Here is an 18,616-nt window from a genome sequence, read left to right on the forward strand (position 1 = left end):
TCCCAGAATGGTGCCCGCCTAATGCCAGTCTGATCAGTCCTTTTTGAGGTGGCTCTGGATATACAGGGGTCAGGGAGCTGCTTGAAGAGATGGTCTGTACTTTATAGGAGTTCAAGTGCTGAGCTGTGAGCTCCGTTGTTCATTCAGGGTTGTTAGGCTGCTACATTTATGTCTGCTGCAGCAGAACTCTTAAAAGCCCTTTTTTTTTTCCCTCAGATGCTCTATCTCGGGGAGTTGGGGCTTTCTCTATGAGTGTCCGTTGCAGTATCTTGCCCAGCTAGGAGGCAGTTTAGTCACTATTTGCCTGCCGAGGCTCTGCCCTGCTGATGTGGGGTCCGCCCTGTTGCTGTGGGCTCTGCCCTGCAGCAGAGTCTCTCTGTTATGGTGGGTTGCCTCGGCAATGGGAGGCTGTGTCAGCAATGGGAGTGTACCTCATTAGGGGCGGATTGCCTCGGTAATGGTGGATGCCCCTCCCCCACCGAGCTGCACCATCATGGGTTCAGCTGTGACCACAGTGAAACTCTCCACCCAGAGTGCTTCGAATTGCTGTTTTGTTTGTCCTTGTGGAGGTGAAGCCCACCAAGCCTGCTCGCCTGGCTCCCTGGCTCAGAGAGCCTTTCTTTTTTTTTAAGTTGAACGGATGGCTCTCTCCCATGTGTTTCGGTCACCCACTGTTAGGGCACTGGGATCTGTGTGATTTCCCATGCAGTGAGTCACTGTGCTGGCTCAAATGCCACTTCCCAGGAATCTCCTGGTCTGGCTCACTGTCCAAGTCCCATTTAATCAGATGGATATGCTAATCTGCCCTCCCAAATCTCAGACTGCTGGTTTAGCAGGGCACCCGGACCAGTGTGTTTTGTGCGGAGTGTTGCGGAGTGCCACTGTGCTGCGGCGCCGGCCGAAGTGGCCGCAACAGCCAAAATGGCTGTGCTTGCGTCCCATGTCTCTCCTACACCTGGGAATTTCCCTGTTCTATGGGCAACAAAGATCCGTCTGGAAGTGCGGCTTTGACTCACCCTCTGCGCATTCACTGAGAGCTGCGATCCTGAGTTGTTCTTACCACGCCCCCAAATCTCATTTTTCCAGACAGTTTCACTCTTACTGCCCAGGCTGGAGTGCAATGGCATGATCTCAGTTCACTGCAACCTCTGCCTCCCAGGTTCAAGCGATTCTCGTGATTCAGCTCCCAAGTAGGTGGGATTACAGGCGTGTGCCACCACAACTAGCTAATTTTGTATTATTAGTAGAGATGGGGTTTTACCATGTTGGCCATGCTGGTCTTGAACTCCCAACCACAGGTGATCCACCCACCTGGGCCTTCCAAAGTGATGGGATTACAGGTGTGAGTCACCGTGCCTGGCCAGCATGGTGATTTTTAAAGAATGCACATGGCCTGGGTGTGGTGGCTCATCCCTGTAATCTCAGTACTTTGAAAAGCCAAGACAGGAGGATAGCTTGGGCCCAGGAGTTTGAGACCAGCCTGGGCAACACAGTGAGGCCCATCTCTACAAACAAACAAAAGAAAAATATCTGGGTGTTGTAGCATGTGCCTATAGTCCCAGCTACTTAGAGGGCTGAGGTGGGAGGATTGCTTGAGCCCAGGATATCAAAGCTGCAGTGAGCCATGGTCACACCACTGCATTCCAGTCTGGGCAACAGTGAGTGACCTTGTCTCAAAAACAACAACAAGAAAAGATTGTTTATGTATCATTATAGCAGAACTGACTATATGTCTCATTTACAACATGTCTTTATCTGTGAAATTCAAAGACTTAAGAATATATTTTTTAATGAATGGAGAAAAATTATTTTCATTATGTACAGAGAAACTGAAGAAGTCAATGACAATAGTTGGGCACTCAACAGCCAAGAGTGAAACAAAATTCTTTTTACAAACAGGAAAAAAGAATCCAGGTCTTTTAGTGCCCTCAGCTACTATCCTGTAGGGAAACAACTGTCTCTCTCCTATTAGGAAGACTTCCATCTGGACACAGAGTTGGTATACTACTAACTGTAAGAAGATATAATGAGGAGGGAGGACTCAAGATGGCGCTGTGAGAACAACCCAGGTTTGGAGCTCTTCTCGTTGAATCTGCAAACGGTGAGCCAGAGCGGTATTTCCAGACTGATCTTTGTTGCCCACAGAACGGGGAAACTCCCAAGTATAAAAAAGACACGGGACGCCAGGCAGTAGGTCTGCCTGGCGAAGCCGGCAGCCAGGGCGGCGGCGGCCGGCCCTACCCAGCAATCCCCACAGGGCACGCTTGTCCGGGTGCCCTGTTGAACCGGCAACCTGAGACTTGAGAGGGCTGGACTTGAGACTGAACGAGACTTGGACAGTAGCCCAGCCCAGGGGATTGCAGGGATTGGGATACCCAGTGGGACGAAAAAAACCGCGATTTCAAACTATCCCGAGCAGACGGTCTGAGATGCTCTGTGGGGGAGGGGCGTCCACCACTACGGAGGCAACCCGCCCCAACTGAGATACACGCCCACTGCTGACGCAGCCAGCCGTTGCCGAGGCAACCCGCCCCAACAGAGATACACGCCCATTGCTGACGCAGCCAGCCGTTGCCGAGGCAACCCGTCCCTACTGAGATACACGCCCACTGCTGACGCAGCCTGCCGTTGCTGAGGCAACACGCTACAACAAAGAGACTCCGCCGCAGGGCGTGGCGGAGACCACAGCAGAGCCGGCAGGAACAGCACGAATCACACAACAGCAGGGTGGAGCCTCGGCAGCCAAACAGTGGCTAGTCTGCCTTCTAGCTGGGCAGGACACCTGATTGGACATCCAAAAATAAAGCCCAAACCCCTCAATACAGAGCATTTGAGAAAAAAAAAAAAGGGTTTTTTTTAATGAGCTCTATTGCAGAAGAATCAAACATAGCAGCCTAACAGCCCTGAATGAACAACAGAGTGCACAGCTCAGCAATTAAACCCCTATAAAGTACAAACTGTCTCCTCAAGCAGCTCCCTGACCCCTCTATATCCAAAAGACTGACATTAGGCAGGCATCATCCTGGGACAAAGAGAGCAGAAAAAGAAACTGGTAGCATCCCTCGCTGTGCCACAGCTACTAGAGGTGCACCCCAGACAAGCAGGGTCTGGAGCGGACCTCAGCAGTCGTACAGTGAAGGGGCTAGACTGGTAGAAGGAAAACAAAGCAACAGAAATACTTCATCATCAACATTCTGGGTGTCCACTCAGAGACCCAAACGAAAAGTCAGCAACTACGCAGACGACCAGCGGACAAATCCACAAAGATGGAAAGAAACCAACGCAAAAAGGAGGAAAACACCCGAAACCAGAACACCTCGCCTCCTAGAAAGGACCAAAACTCCTCACCAGCAAGGGAGCAAAGCTGGACGGAGAATGACTGTGACGAAACGATGGAATTATACTTCAGAAGATGGATAATGAGAAACCTTTGTGAGCTAAAAGATCATGTATTAAATCAATGCAAACAAACTAAGAACCTTGAAAAAAGATTTGAAAAAAGATTCGAGGAAATGATAACAAGAATGGATACCTTAGAGAGGAATATGAATGAATTAAAGGAGCTGAAAAACACAATACGAGAACTTCGCGAAGCAAACACAAGTTTCAATAGGCGAATTGACCAAGCAGAAGAAAGAATATCTGAAGTCGAAGACCAACTCAATGAAATAAAACGAGAAACCAAGATCAGAGAAAAAAGCACAAAAAGGAATGAACGAAGTCTCCAAGAAATGTGGGACTATGTGAAAAGACCTAACCTACGTTTGATAGGTGTACCAGAAGGGGACGAAGAGAATGAATCCAAGCTGGAAAATACTCTTCAGGACATCATCCAGGAAAATTTCCCCCACCTAGCAAGACAAGCCAACACTCAATTGCTGGAAATACAGAGAACACCACAAAGATATTCCGCAAGAAGAGCAACCCCAAGGCACATAATCGTCAGATTCAACAGGGTTGAAATAAAGGAGAGAATACTAAGCGCAGCCAGAGAGAAAGATCAGGTCACCCACAAAGGGAAGTCCATCAGAATCACAGCAGATCTCTTGGCAGAAACACTACAAGCCAGAAGAGAGTGGGGGCCAATATTCAACATTCTTAAAGAAAAGAACTTTCAACCCAGAATTTCATATCCAGCCAAACTGAGCTTCAGAAGTGAAGGAAGAATAAAATCCTTTGCGAACAAGCAAGTACTCAGAGATTTTGTCACCACCAGGCCTGCTTTACAAGAGCTCCTAAAAGAGGCACTACACATAGAAAGGATCAACCAGTACCAGCCATTCCAAAATCACACTGAATGCTAAAGGGCTTCAACATAATGAAGAATCTACAACAACTAACAGGCAAAACAGCCACTTAGCATCAAAATGGCAGTATCAAATTCATACATAACAATATTAACCCTAAATGTAAATGGACTAAATGCACCAATCAAAAGACACAGACTGGCAAATTGGATAAAAATCCAAAACCCATCAGTGTGCTGTATCCAGGAAACCCATCTCACATGCAAGGATACACAAAGGCTCAAAATAAAGGGATGGAGGAAGATTTACCAAGCTAATGGAAAGCAAAAAAAAGCAGGAGTTGCAATTCTCATCTCTGATAAAATAGACTTTAAAGTTAACAAAGATCAAAAGAGACAAAGAAGGCCATTACATAATGGTAAAAGGATCGATACAACAAGAAGAGCTAACGATCCTAAACATATAGGGACCCAACACAGGAGCACCCAAATACATAAGGCAAGTTCTTAATGACTTACAAAAGGACTTAGACTCCCACACAATAATAGTGGGAGACTTTAACACTCCACTGTCAATACTAGACAGATCAACCAGACAGAAAATCAACAAGGATACCCAGGGCTTGAACTCAGACCTGGAGCAAGCAAACCTGGTGGACATTTACAGAACTCTCCACCCCAAATCCACAGAATACACATTCTTCTCAGCACCACATCACACCTACTCTAAAACTGACCACATAATTGGAAGTAAAGCACTGCTCAACAAATGCAAAACAACAGAAATCATAACAAACAGTCTCTCAGACCATAGTGCAATCAAGTTAGAACTCAGAATTCAGAAACCGACCCAGAAACACACAGCTTCATGGAAACTGAACAACTGGCTCTTGAATGTTGACTGGGTAAACAACGAAATGAAAGCAGAAATAAAGAAGTTCTTCGAAACCAATGAGAACGAAGACACAACGTGCCAGAACCTCTGGGACACATTTAAAGCAGTCTCTAGAGGAAAGTATATAGCAATAAGTGCCCATATGAGGAGAATGGAGAGATCCAAAATTGACACCCTATCGTCAAAATTGAAAGAGCTAGAGGAGCAAGATCAAAAAAACTCAAAACCCAGCAGAAGACAAGAAATTACTAAGATCAGAGCTGAGCTGAAGGAGATTGAGACACGAAAACCCTTCAAAAAATCAATAAATCCAAGAGCTGGTTTTTTGAAAAGATCAACAAAATAGACCACTAGCCAGATTGATTAAAAAGAAAAGAGAGAACAACCAAATAGATGCAATAAAAAATGATAAAGGGGAAATCACCACAGATTCCACAGAAATTCAAACCATCATCAGAGAATATTACAAACAACTATATGCGCATAAACTAGTAAACCTGGAAGAAATGGATAAATTCCTGGACTCCTGTGTCCTCCCAAGCCTAGACCAGGAGGAAGCTGAAACTATGAATAGACCAATAACAAGGTCTGAAGTCGAGGCAGCAATTAAGAGCCTACCTCACAAAAAAAGCCCAGGTCCAGACGGGTTCACAGCCGAATTCTACCAGACACACAAGGAGGAGCTGGTACCATTCCTTCTAAAACTATTTCAAACAATCCAAAAAGAGGGAATCCTTCCCAAATCATTTTATGAGACCAACATCATCCTGATACCAAAACCCGGCAGAGACCCAACGAGAAAAGAAAACTTCAGGCCAATATCCATGATGAACATAGATGCAAAAATCTTCAATAAAATATTGGCAATCCGATTGCAACAGCAAATCAAAAAACTTATTCATCATGATCAAGTAGGATTCATCCCGGGGATGCAAGGCTGGTTCAACATACGCAAGTCTATCAACGTAATTCACCACATAAACAGAACCAAAAACAAAAACCACATGATTATCTCAATTGACGCAGAGAAGGCATTTGACAAAATTCAACAGCCCTTTATGCTAAAAACCCTCAATAAACTCGGTATCGATGGAACGTATCTCAAAGTAATAAAAGCTATTTATGACAAACCAACAGCCAATATCATACTGAATGGGCAAAAACTGGAAGCATTCCCTTTGAAATCTGGCACTAGACAAGGATGCCCTCTCTCACCACTCCTATTCAATATAGTTCTGGAAGTTCTAGCCAAAGCAATCAGGCAAGAAAAAGAAATAAAGGGTATTCAAATAGGAAAGGTGGAAGCCAAATTGTCTCTATTTGCAGACGACATGATAGTATACCTAGAAGACCCCATTGCCTCAGCCCAAAAACTCCTGAAACTGATAAACAACTTCAGCAAAGTCTCAGGATATAAAATCAATGTGCAAAAATCACAAGCATTCGTCTACACCAATAACAGACTTAAAGAAAGCCAAATCAAGAGCGAACTGCCATTCGCAATTGCTACAAAAAGAATAAAATACCTTGGAATACAACTCACAAGGAACGTAAGGGACCTCTTCAAGGAGAACTACAAACCACTGCTCAACGAAATCAGAGAGGACACAAACAGATGGAGAAACATTCCATGTTCATGGTTAGGAAGAACTAATATTGTGAAAATGGCTATACTGCCCAAAGTAATTTACAGAATCAACGCTATCCCCATCAAGCTACCATTGACTTTCTTCACAGAACTGGAAAAAACCACCATGAACTTCATATGGAACCAAAAGAGAGCCCGCATAGCCAAGTCAATTCTAAGCAAAAAGAACACAGCGGGGGGCATCACACTACCGGATTTCAAACTATACTACAAGGCTACAGTAATCAAAACAGCATGGTACTGGTACCAAAACAGAGATATAGACCAATGGAACAAAACAGAGGCACCGGAGGCAACACAACATACCTACAACTATACAATCTTTGATAAACCTGACAAAAACAAGCAATGGGGAAAGGATTCCATGTTTAACAAATGGTGTTGGGAAAACTGGCTAGCCATGTGCAGAAAGCAGAAACTGGACCCCTTCCTGACACCTTACACTAAAATTAACTCTAGATGGATTAAAGACTTAAACATAAGACCTGGCACGATAAAAACCCTAGAAGGAAATCTAGGCAAAACTATCCAGGACATAGGAGTAGGCAAGGACTTCATGAACAAAACACCAAAAGCATTGGCAACAAAAGCAAAAATAGACAAATGGGACCTAATGAAACTCCACAGCTTCTGCACGGCAAAAGAAACAGTCACTAGAGTGGATCGGCAACCAACAGAATGGGAAAAAATTTTCGCAGTCTACCCATCTGACAAAGGGCTGATATCCAGAATTTACAAAGAACTCAAACAGATTTACAGGAAAAAAACAAACAAGCCCATTCAAAAGTGGGCAAAGGATATGAACAGATACTTTACGAAAGAAGACATATATGAGGCCAACAGTCATATGAAAAAATGCTCATCGTCACTGGTCATCAGAGAGATGCAAATCAAAACCACATTGAGATACCATCTCACGCCAGTTAGAATGGTGATCATTAAAAAATCTGGAGACAACAGATGCTGGAGAGGATGTGGAGAAAAAGGAACACTTTTACACTGTTGGTGGGAGTGTAAGTTAGTTCAACCATTGTGGAAGACGGTGTGGCGATTCCTCAAGGCCTTAGAAATAGAAATTCCATTTGACCCAGCAATCCCATTACTGGGTATATACCCAAAAGACTATAAATCGTTCTACTATAAGGACACATGTACACCAATGTTCATTGCAGCAGTTTACAATAGCAAAGACCTGGAATCAACCCAAATGCCCATTGATAATAGACTGGATTGGAAAAATGTAGCACATATACACCATGGAATATTATGCAGCAATCAGAAATGATGAGTTCGTGTCGTTTGTAGGGACATGGATGAATCTGGAGAACATCATCCTCAGCAAACTGACACAAGAACAGAAAATGAAACACCGCATATTCTCACTCATAGGTGGGTGATGAAAAATGAGAACACATGGACACAGAAAGGGGAGTACTAAACACTGGGGTCTATTGGGAGGAAAAGGGGAGGGCCAGTGGGAGGGGTGGTGGGGAGGGATAGCCTGGGGAGAAATGCCAAATGTGGGTGAAGGGGAGAAGAAAAGCAAAGCACACTGCCATGTGTGTACCTACGCAGCTGTCTTGCATGCTCTGCTCATGTACCCCAAAACCTATAATCCAATAAAAAATTAAAAAAAAAAAAAGAAGATATAATGAGAACATTCTGCTGAAAACTCTTTCTCCAGCTTATTACCTGTTCTGCATTGCCACTGAAGACCCCATCAAGAATGAAGTATGTCCAGAATAATGGCCATTCACATTCAATGTTTTCAAATAGCTTCAACTCAGCTGGTTCATAGTACAGACGATTGGGATCCTAGTGAAAACACAATAAAGTCTGTCACCTTTCAGAGGTTAGATATACATTTTAGTTCAGAGGTATTATAATATGGCCTTTCATTACTGATTGTTTTAGAGAAGGTGTTCAGGAAGGCAGAGCATGTGCATACTCCCTTCCATTAGCAAGCACTCTATGATGTGACTTCTAACTAGTGGACTTGGTATAGAAATGGTATCACAAGAGGGTATATGAAGAAATAAGACTGGTTTGTAATAAAATTGAGTTTGGTTTTATTTGTTAAGGTTGATGTAGTAGTAGGACATACAAATAGCAATGTTTAGAAGGCAACTAGAGATGAGGGTTTGGGAATCATCTTCATAGAGGTGATATATGAATTACAAGTTACAGATGAACTTTGTGAAATAGTACTATATAAAATGAACAAACTGCTGAGGAATGGAAACTTGGTAAACCCTCAAAATTGGGGCAAGGGAAGAACAGAGAAGAATCAGGATAGCGTAGTGGTAAAATTAAAATAGGAATAGAATTTCAAGAGAATTTAGGGCTAGGCAAAAAATGATGTACTATAGAGAAGTCACGGAGAATAAGGATTCAGAAAAGGCTACTGGATTGGTCATTTAAGAGCTTAAGATGATGTTTCAGAACATATAATTTTAGTACACTGATAGGGGAAGAAATCAAATTCAAGGCTAAAAAATAAAGTGGAAGAGAGGAAGTAGACCAGAAGAGTTTGAGCTCGATGATTTAAAAAATCCATTATGGTTCTCACCACCAAATTGAAGACTTAAACAATGTTTCCATTACCAGTGAAAGTGCTTCATATTGACTGTTCAATCCCTTTAAAAATACTGAATTTTTCTCATTAGTATTTCCAAGGTGAACTTTTTACCTTTTCAAAACCAAGTACTGCTTAGAACTAACCAACTACAAGAGGTGGATGTGGGGCCAGAAAGATCTACAGATGAAAAGATTTTTCCCTTTATAATTGTTAAATATTTTGGGAGAGATACTTTGAGACAATGCAAATACTATTTCTGTGTAAGCTTTCATCCACTGATTTTACCATTTATCAGTTCTTTCTGAAACTAACCAACTGCAAGAGGTGGAAGGACTACACCTTTCTCTATTTTACTTAATTCATAAAAGCCTACAAAATGAGAACTTGGCAGCTAAGTTAAGTTCAACAAATATAGCAAACATCAGTTATTGCTATCCTATTCAGTGATTTCTATAAGTACTATCAGTGAGGTAAATATTTTCTCTGAATGAGGCTGCAGATACAAGTGGCCATTCTACCTTGGGTTCATTTTGAAGAAAAGAAACCTACCTCTTTTGGAGTTTTATATCCATCTCGTAGAAAGCGACAGCAACCATAACGACCCTGGGAATAAAAAGAAAAAGGGTCAGCGGCTTTTACAATGGTACAGTCATGTAATTAATCAGAAATAAATCCTTGCAACGTCCACATGTACTAACCTATCACCAATAAAGACATAATGCTTAAAACCAAAAACACCTGAAATCAATCCAGCAGCAGAAACAGATTTGAGCATTGTGATTTCAAGTGAAGGCGAAGTAACAGCTTCTTCACTAAAGCAGTGTTCCTAACAGTATCCTCTCCATGGCCATCCACCTAGGGTAAGTTTGTGACAGCCTAATTACTAATCTATGTATTCTTGTTCATAAGACACATATAGTTCATAAGACTCCATAAGCTTTTTTAAAAACCACATATTTTTAAAATTTTGAGATAATTTAGATTTACAGAAGAGTTGCAAAAATAGTACAGAAAATCCCAAAATACCTATCAATCACCATTCCATTGTAGTCACTTGAATCTTGTAATTGTCATACATCTCTGGTATAAGCAACATTTGATTTTTAGTGTGTAGACCATCTCTTCATGTTTTCAAGATGTAATTTTACATTTCTGCATCTTAAAAACAGTTTGGCCATAATCCTAGATGCATGCTTCTAATTCATGTACCTGTACATGTGACCTTTGTGAACAGAAATTTGCATGTATAATCTATGTTTACTTGTAACTTTCTGGTTATACACTGCTTATGTCTGTGGATTCAAGTTACTGAAGTGAATACCAATTAAAAAAATAAAACCCTAAGCCATGTTCATCGGTTATACATGTTTGGAATGTCCACTGACAAAAAGAAAAAAAAAAGGAATCAACATAGAGCACGATGGCTGATTAGAGGTGCTGGTGCTTGTCTTCCCCACAAAAAAGGACCAAAACAACTAATAAACAACCTGCTGGGGGCTGCCAAATTGCCATGTGCCCATGTCCCTTGTCAGAGAAACAGCCCAGTGGCCCCACCCCTGGCAAGCCACTTTCCAAGTACCACACCTTCAGGCAGAGAAACAGCCCAGCAGCCCTACCCCTGGTGGGTAAACCAGTCCCTGAGCCAGCTGACCTGCCATGTGCCTATGACCTTGGCTAGAAAAACAGCCTGGTAGCCAGACTTGTCTCCTCATGCATGTGTACACTCTAGACCTGGGAATCAGCCTGTTCAGAAGCCCACTCCCAGCAAAGCTACCCACCACACTCACAAACTCCTACAGCCTAGGCCATTAAGGCACTCACAAACATCAATTATGTGGATTACAGCTCAAGAAACTGCACGGAGACTATAATAACTGTGTCTGCCTAGAACCACAGCCAATATATCCCACCCTACCAACACCTTAGGACCCATTTCCAGAAAAAGGTCTTTTCCTATCAAAGCTGCTCCATAAATTGGAAGAGATACCTGTTCCACCAGATGTGCATATGTAGTACAGGCACACGAGAAACATGAAAAGGTAAGAAAACATGATACTTCCAAAGGAACACAATAATTCTCTAGTAAGAGACTTCAAAGAAAAGGAAATGTATGAAATGGTATAAAAAATCAAAATTATGATCTTAAGGAAACCCAGCAAGATATAGAAGAATAAAGATAGATAATTCAATAAAATCAGGAAAACAATTCATGATCTGATAAGAAATTCAACAGAGAAATATTATTAAAAAAACAAATTTTAATGCAGAAGAATTCAATTAATGAAACAAAAAACACAATTGAGAGCTTCAACAGACGAGATCAAGCAGAAGAATTTCTGAACTTGAAGGCAGATGTTTTGAAATAAACAAGGTATACAAAAAAAAGAATTAAAAAAATGAAGCAAGCCCATGGGACTTGCAGAACACCATAAAGCAAACAAATATTTGCATTATGGAAGTTTTAGAAAGACAAGAGATGGGAAAAGGGGTAGAAAATCCTATTTGATGAAATAATAGCTGAAAAATTCCCAATTCTTGGGAAAAATATGGATATCCAGATCCAGGAAACTCAAAGGTTCTCAAATAGATTGAATCCAAAAAAATGTTCTCTTGAAGGTACATTATAGTCAAAATGTCAAAAGTCAAAGACAAAGAGAAAAATTTAAAAATAGCAAGAGAAAAGCATAAAGTTACATATAAGGGAGTTGTCATTAGACTAACAACAGATTTCTCAGCAGTAACCTTACAGGCTGGAAGAGAAAGAGATGATATATTCAAAGTGCTGGGGAAAAAAATAATCTGTCAGGCAAGAACACTATATCCAGAATTAGACCAGCCTTGCAAGAAATGCCTAAGGGAGTCCTACAACTGAAAGTGAGAATGAGATAACTATCATGATGAAAACATGCAAAAGTGTAAAACCACTAGTACAGCACATACAGAAAGGAGAAAGAAAGGAATCAAGCCATATCACTACAGAAAACCACCAAACTGTATAGATAAACAATAAGAGAGGAAGAAAGGAACAAAGGAACAAAACAACCATAAAACAATTAACAAAATAACAGGAGAAAGTCCTCATTTATCAATAATAACCTTGAAAGCAAATAGATTAAATTTCTCAATTTTGATGTAGATTGGCTGAATGGATAAGAAAAACAAGACCCATATGATGCCTATAATAAACTCGCTTCACCTGTAAAGACACACACAGACTAAAACTGGAAGGAATGGAAAATGATGTTCCATGCAAATGCAAACTAAAAACAAGCAGGAGTAGCTATACTTATATCAGATAAAATAGGCTTTAAGTCAAAAACAGTAAAAAAAACACAAAGAAGTTCATTACATAATAATAAAAGAATCAATTCAGCAACAGGTTATAATAATTGTAAATATATATGCACTTAACATTGGAGCACCCAGATATATAAACCAAATATTATTAGATCTAAAAGGAGAGTTAGACTCCAATACAATAATAGTGGGGCATTTCAACATTCTACTCTTGGCATTAGATAGATCATTTAGACAGAAAATCAGCAAAGAAATACTAAATTTAGACTGCATTATAGACCAAATGGACCTAACAGACATTTACAGAGCATTTCATCCAACAGCTACAGGAAACACATCAGCACATGGGACATTCTCCAGGATTGATCATGTGTTAGGCCACAAAACAAGCCTCAACAAACTTTCAAAAATTGAAATCATTATCAATTATCTTTTCTGACTGAAATGAAAACTAGAAATCAATAACAACAGAAACTTTTGAAACTGTACAAATACATAGAAATTAAACAATATGCTCCTTAATGACCAATGAGTCAATGAAAAAATTAAGAAAGAAATTTAAAAATTTCTTGAAATAAATGAAAATGGAAACATAACATCCTAAAACCCGTGAGATACAGCAAAGGCAGTACTAAGAAGGAAGCTTATAGCAATAAATGCCTACATCAAAATAGTAGAAAAATTTGAAATAACCTAATGATGTGCCTCAAGGAATTAGGAAAGAAGAAACAGAATCCCAAATTAATAGGAGGAAAGAAATAACAAAGATCAGAGCAGAAATAAGAGAAATTGAGACCAAAAAATACAAAACATCAACAAAATGAAGTTTTTAAAATTAACAAAATTGACAAACCATTAGCCAGACTAAAAAGACCCAAGTAAGCATAATCAGAAATAAAAAAGAGACATTATAACCAATACCACAGAAATACAAAGGATTATTAAAGAGTATTGTCAATAAGTATATGCCAAGAAATTGGAAAACCTAGAGAAAACAGATAAATTTCTGGACACATACAACCTACCCAGATTGAACCAAGAAGAAATAGAAAACTTGAAAAGACAAATAACAAGCAATGGGATTGAATCAGTAGTAAAATGTACTCCAATGAAGAAAAGTCCAGGAATGGATGGCTTCATTGCTGAGTTCTACCAAACTTTTAAAGAACTAAAACCAAACTACTCCAATTAATTGAAGGGAAGGGGATTCTTCCAAACTCACTACAAGTCCGGCAGTGCCCTGATACCAAAACTGACAAAAAACCCATGGCCAACATCCCTGATAAACACAGATGCAAAAATCCTCAACAAAATACTATCAAAACAAATCCAACAGCATATCAAAAAGATTATACACCATGATTAATTCTGATCAAGTTGGTACCTTGTACCTTTTCATTGTTGAGTAGTATTCCGCTGCATGAATATAGTGTAATTTGCTTATCCCTTCCTCTGTAGAAGGTTTTTTTCCAGTTTTTGGCAATTATGAATAAAGCTGCTATAAACATTTGTGTGCAGATTTTTTTTTGTGAGCATAAGTTTTCATTTCTGTAGGGTAGACTTCTAGGATGACATAGTTGGGCTATACGGTGGCTGTATGATTAAATTTATAAAAAACTGCCAAACTATTTTCTAAAGTGGGTTACCACCCTGCCTTTCTACCAGCAATGGCTGTAGAAGCTTTAACATTTTAAAAAGAAACTACTTATAAAAACACAACTTGGGGCCGGGCGCGGTGTCTCATGCCTGTAATCCCAGCACTTTGGGGGGCCGAGGCAGGTGGATCACGAGGTCAAGAGATCGAGACCATCCTGGCCAACATGGTGAAACCCCATCTCTACTAAAAATACAAAAAATTAGCTGGGCATGGTGGCACACGCCTGTAATCCCAACTACTTGGGAGGCTGAGGCAGGAGAATTGCCTGAACCCAGGAGGCAGAGGTTGCGGTGAGCCAAGATGGTGCCATTGCACTCCAGCCTGGGTAACAAGAGTGAAACTCGGTCTCAAAAAAAAAAAAAAAGACAACTCAGAAAACTTAAAGGTTTCTTGAAATCACAGTCACAGATCATATTCAAGGCCCCAAAAGGCACAATTTACCCTTAAAGTCATAGCCTTAAAGAAAACAAAGGCACATATGAACATACCTGAAGTTTGGTGATGATTTCCTGTTTTGTGAGCTCCACCAACTGGCTATCCTCTACTGCAAAGGCTGGGAAGGAAACCACTGAAAGTAGACTAGCATCAACCTCTTTGGATGTTGAAGCACGGGGCAGTAGTGAATTAAGGATAGACTAAGGAAAGAAGTTAAGTTTATGTAAAAGAATGTATTTCTTCTTCCTTTACCTCAGTATCTTATCAACACACATGTTATCACTTTTGAGTATGTTTGACAGAATAGAAAAGAACATTCTCTATTTTAAGTAGGTTAGTAAAAACCTTAGCATTGTAAAACTAATAATTTTTTGAAACTTTAGTTTTAAAAAATTTATGTGGAAGAGGACCATTCACAAGAAAATCTAGATGTTACTCAATATTTAGAATTTAGAAAACCAGCAATTTCTATAAATCATTCCTTGTCTTAATTCTGCTCTCAATACTTCCCTATCCTGATTCTTAACCAGTTACTTGTGGATAAGGAATACTCTGACATTATTATACCACCCACAGTCCTGTTGCTCCATTTGCAACTATTTAAGAATAAAGTCAAGAGAAAATATAGGTGCTGAGAAGCAGGATACGGAAGGTTCAGCTCCTCTGCTTTTGACATATTTTTCTTTCTCTGAGAAATTTTGTGTTTTTAAAATTGGAGATGAGTTTATTTTCAATAGGATCCCATGTTATCTAATCAGGGTTTAAAGAAAATAAGAAAATTCCTCATGCTAATGAAAAAACCTTAATCTTTCAATACAGAGAGCATTCCTAAGAAAAACTGAAAATATATATTTGCCACTTAAAGTCTAATCTCCAAATATCTAACCCTAGAGCCAACCAGGAAAAGAGAATGTTTCAGAAACACTAACAAGAATACTAAAAATCTATCATCTCTTGTTTTCTTTATATATTTAGAAAAGGAGATACTCAGAAAGAGAGACTATATCCCTTTGATATGATAGTGGTGGATCATTTCATATAGTATGGTGGGATTCCTTTATAACTTGGGCTAGAGAACAGGATTATGATATATTTTACAGCCCATGCTATATTACGCTTATCTCAGTACAGTATGCTTGCCAAAGATATTTTTGGTACATGGTAATTAATCAGATGATGCACTCTCTCTCATTCAGCCCTCCTTAATCTAAAGCTCATGCTTAAATCTGAGTCTGGGCAAGAATAAAATTTGTTATCTCCATTTTCCCTAATCTCTTACCTGGCAATGTTGTACTTCATCAGCCAGGACATGGATAACTGATTGGGGCCCACCTTTCACGCCAAACAGATCCAGTTCATCTAATGCTTCCAGGGCTGCCTGTGAGGAGCAAGAAAGAAAAGGACAAGTTTAGCATTAGAAAGATATACATTTCTTCTCCCTATATCCCAGTATCTTATCAACACACATGACATCATTTTTTAATATGTCTGACAGAATACATAATACAGTAACAATCTTTATTCCCAGGACATTGTGAGTTTTTCTTTGTGTCCCATATTGTATCAAAGAAAGTTAAGAAGGAGTTTGTAGCACTATAAAGTTAAGCATCGTACTTAACCATCATTGTACTCTCTCGTTCTATGAGTTTGACTTTAGAGTCCACATATAAATGAGATATCATGTTTTTAAAAAATAGAATTTATTAATTTCTTGCTTTTCTAAATAGATTTTCTGATCGTAAAAGTAAAACACACTCCTTATAGAATATTTTGAAAACATAGTAAAGCACAGAGAGGGCAAGAAAATCACCCAAAACACCACTTTTAACATTTTTGACATGATTTTTACTAGTTTTTTTCTATGTCTATTTGTATACAGTTGAGATCACATCTGGTATCCTACTTTTTACAATTAATAATATAGCATAAGTATCTTTCCATGTTACAAATGCTATTTTGGCATAGTATTATCTCATATGGCTATAATAAAGTATATTTAGCCATTTTCCAATTGTTGGAAATTTAGGTTGCCTTTAATTTTGTGCTATCAGTAACAGAACTTTGATATACATCTCTTGCTAAATTATAAATTCCTTGAAGTCAGGGATTATGTCTTCACTAATATCTAGCACACAGCATGGGATATTGTAGGCTCTCAATAAAGGTTGTCAAGCTAACAAAATAACTCTTCGTATTCATTTTGAGTCATTTTATAAGCATCAATTCCCTAAAATAGAATAATTGGGTTAAAAAGTATGAATAATTTTTAAAACATAATGCTAAATTGCTTTTCTTGCAAGTTGTAGCAACATAGCTATCACTAGCAGTATATGACAATACCTTCCTTAATGCAAACAATGTATTATCTTAAAATTTTTTCCTAATGTGATAAAAAATGGTATATCTGTTGTATTCACATGCATTAAATTGCTAACAAGATTGAATATTATTTCAAGTATTTATTAGTTATCTGTAATTCCTCAGTTATGAGGCGGACTTGATGTAGTCTTAGGGGTAGAAGGCAGTTTTGAAAGTCTTCCCTGAATAACACCTAAACTGAGACCTATAGGGTAAGTAGAAGTTGGCCAGGCACAAAAAACTCATTAATTACTGCCTTAGTATTCCACTACTTGCCCCCCCAACTTATGTCCTTCTCACATATAAGTACATTCATTCTAACCCCATAGCCCCAATATCTTAACTCATTCCAGCACCAAGGATAAAACTCAAAAGTCCAAAATCTCATCTGTGAATCTGAAATCAAAACGAGCTATCAACTTTTAAGATACAATGGTGGTATAAGACAGACATTCCCAAAGGGAGGAATAGGCAAAAAGAAAGGAGTAACAGGCTTAAAGCAAGTCTTAAACCGAGCATGGCAGACACTAAATCTGAAAGCTGAAGAATGATTTATTTTGACTCCATGCTTGGGTGGGGGTTGGGTCTCTAAGGTCTCAGGCAGCCCTGCCCCAATGGCTTTGTTGGGTGCAGGCAGACCTTGCTTGCTGGCAGTGAGCCTACAGTTCTGGCATTCTGGTGGTGGTCCTGCCCTAATGGGAACTCTCTGTGGCAGCTGCAACCCTGTTTCTGCTTCAGTGTTGCTCGAGCGGGGGCTGCCTGTGGTGGTTCCATCCCTGTGAGGAGTCTCTGCCTGGGCCCATAAGCTGCTTGATAGATCCTTCAAGATCCAGGTGGAAGTTGTCATGCTTCCGCAGTTCTTGCACCCTGTGGACCTGCAGAATTAACACCACATGGATACCTTCAAGGTTTATCACGTAGACCTTTTGGGATGGTGGCACAAGCTAAGTGAGCTGGGGCAAAAGAGCAAGATTCCATCTCCCGAAAAAAAAAAAAAAAAGATTTTTGAATGAAAAAACTCAGGTTACACAGAAGTAGGTATAGTAGGAGCTCATTAAAAAATATCTATACTAAGTTTAAAGTTTTCAAGATGGCGCAGTAAGAACAACTCGGGATCACAGCTCTCAGTGAATGCTCAGAGGGTGAGTCAAAGCCACATTTCAAGATGGATCTTTGTTGCCCACAGAACAAGGAAAGTCCCCGGTGTAGGAAAGACACAGGACGCAAGTGCATCCAGTTCGGCTGTTGCAGCCGCTTTGGCCTGCGCCTCAGCGCAGGCACTCCCCAACAATCCACACAAAACACACGGGCCCGGTTACCCTGATAAACTGGCAATCTGAGATTAAGGAGGGCAGATAAGCATACCCATCTGATTAAATGGGACTTGGACAGTAAGCCAGACTAGGAGATTCCTGGGAAGTGGCGTTAGAGCCAGCGCAGTGGCTACCTGCATGGGAAATCACACAGATCCCAGTGCTCTAACAGCGAGTGACCGAAACACC

General features: G+C 40.0%; 1 protein-coding gene across 8 annotated transcripts in view; it reads right to left on the minus strand.

Annotated features, from left to right (window-relative positions):
- The window catches only part of PHKA1 (phosphorylase kinase regulatory subunit alpha 1), a 186,775-nt gene that overhangs the window by 118,608 nt on the left and 49,551 nt on the right, over window positions 1-18,616 (minus strand). For all 8 annotated transcript variants that reach the window (XM_078362950.1, XM_078362949.1, XM_078362947.1 and 5 more), the window contains exons 7-10: window positions 16,036-16,134; window positions 14,810-14,956; window positions 9,917-9,970; window positions 8,482-8,604 (exon numbers count right to left, since the gene is read on the minus strand). In XM_078362950.1, the coding sequence (XP_078219076.1) occupies window positions 8,482-8,604; window positions 9,917-9,970; window positions 14,810-14,956; window positions 16,036-16,134 (423 nt within the window). The remainder of the gene's footprint in view (window positions 1-8,481; window positions 8,605-9,916; window positions 9,971-14,809; window positions 14,957-16,035; window positions 16,135-18,616) is intronic.

Source organism: Callithrix jacchus, chromosome X, assembly GCF_049354715.1.
Source record: "Callithrix jacchus isolate 240 chromosome X, calJac240_pri, whole genome shotgun sequence".
Classification (NCBI taxonomy): domain Eukaryota; kingdom Metazoa; phylum Chordata; class Mammalia; order Primates; family Cebidae; genus Callithrix; species Callithrix jacchus.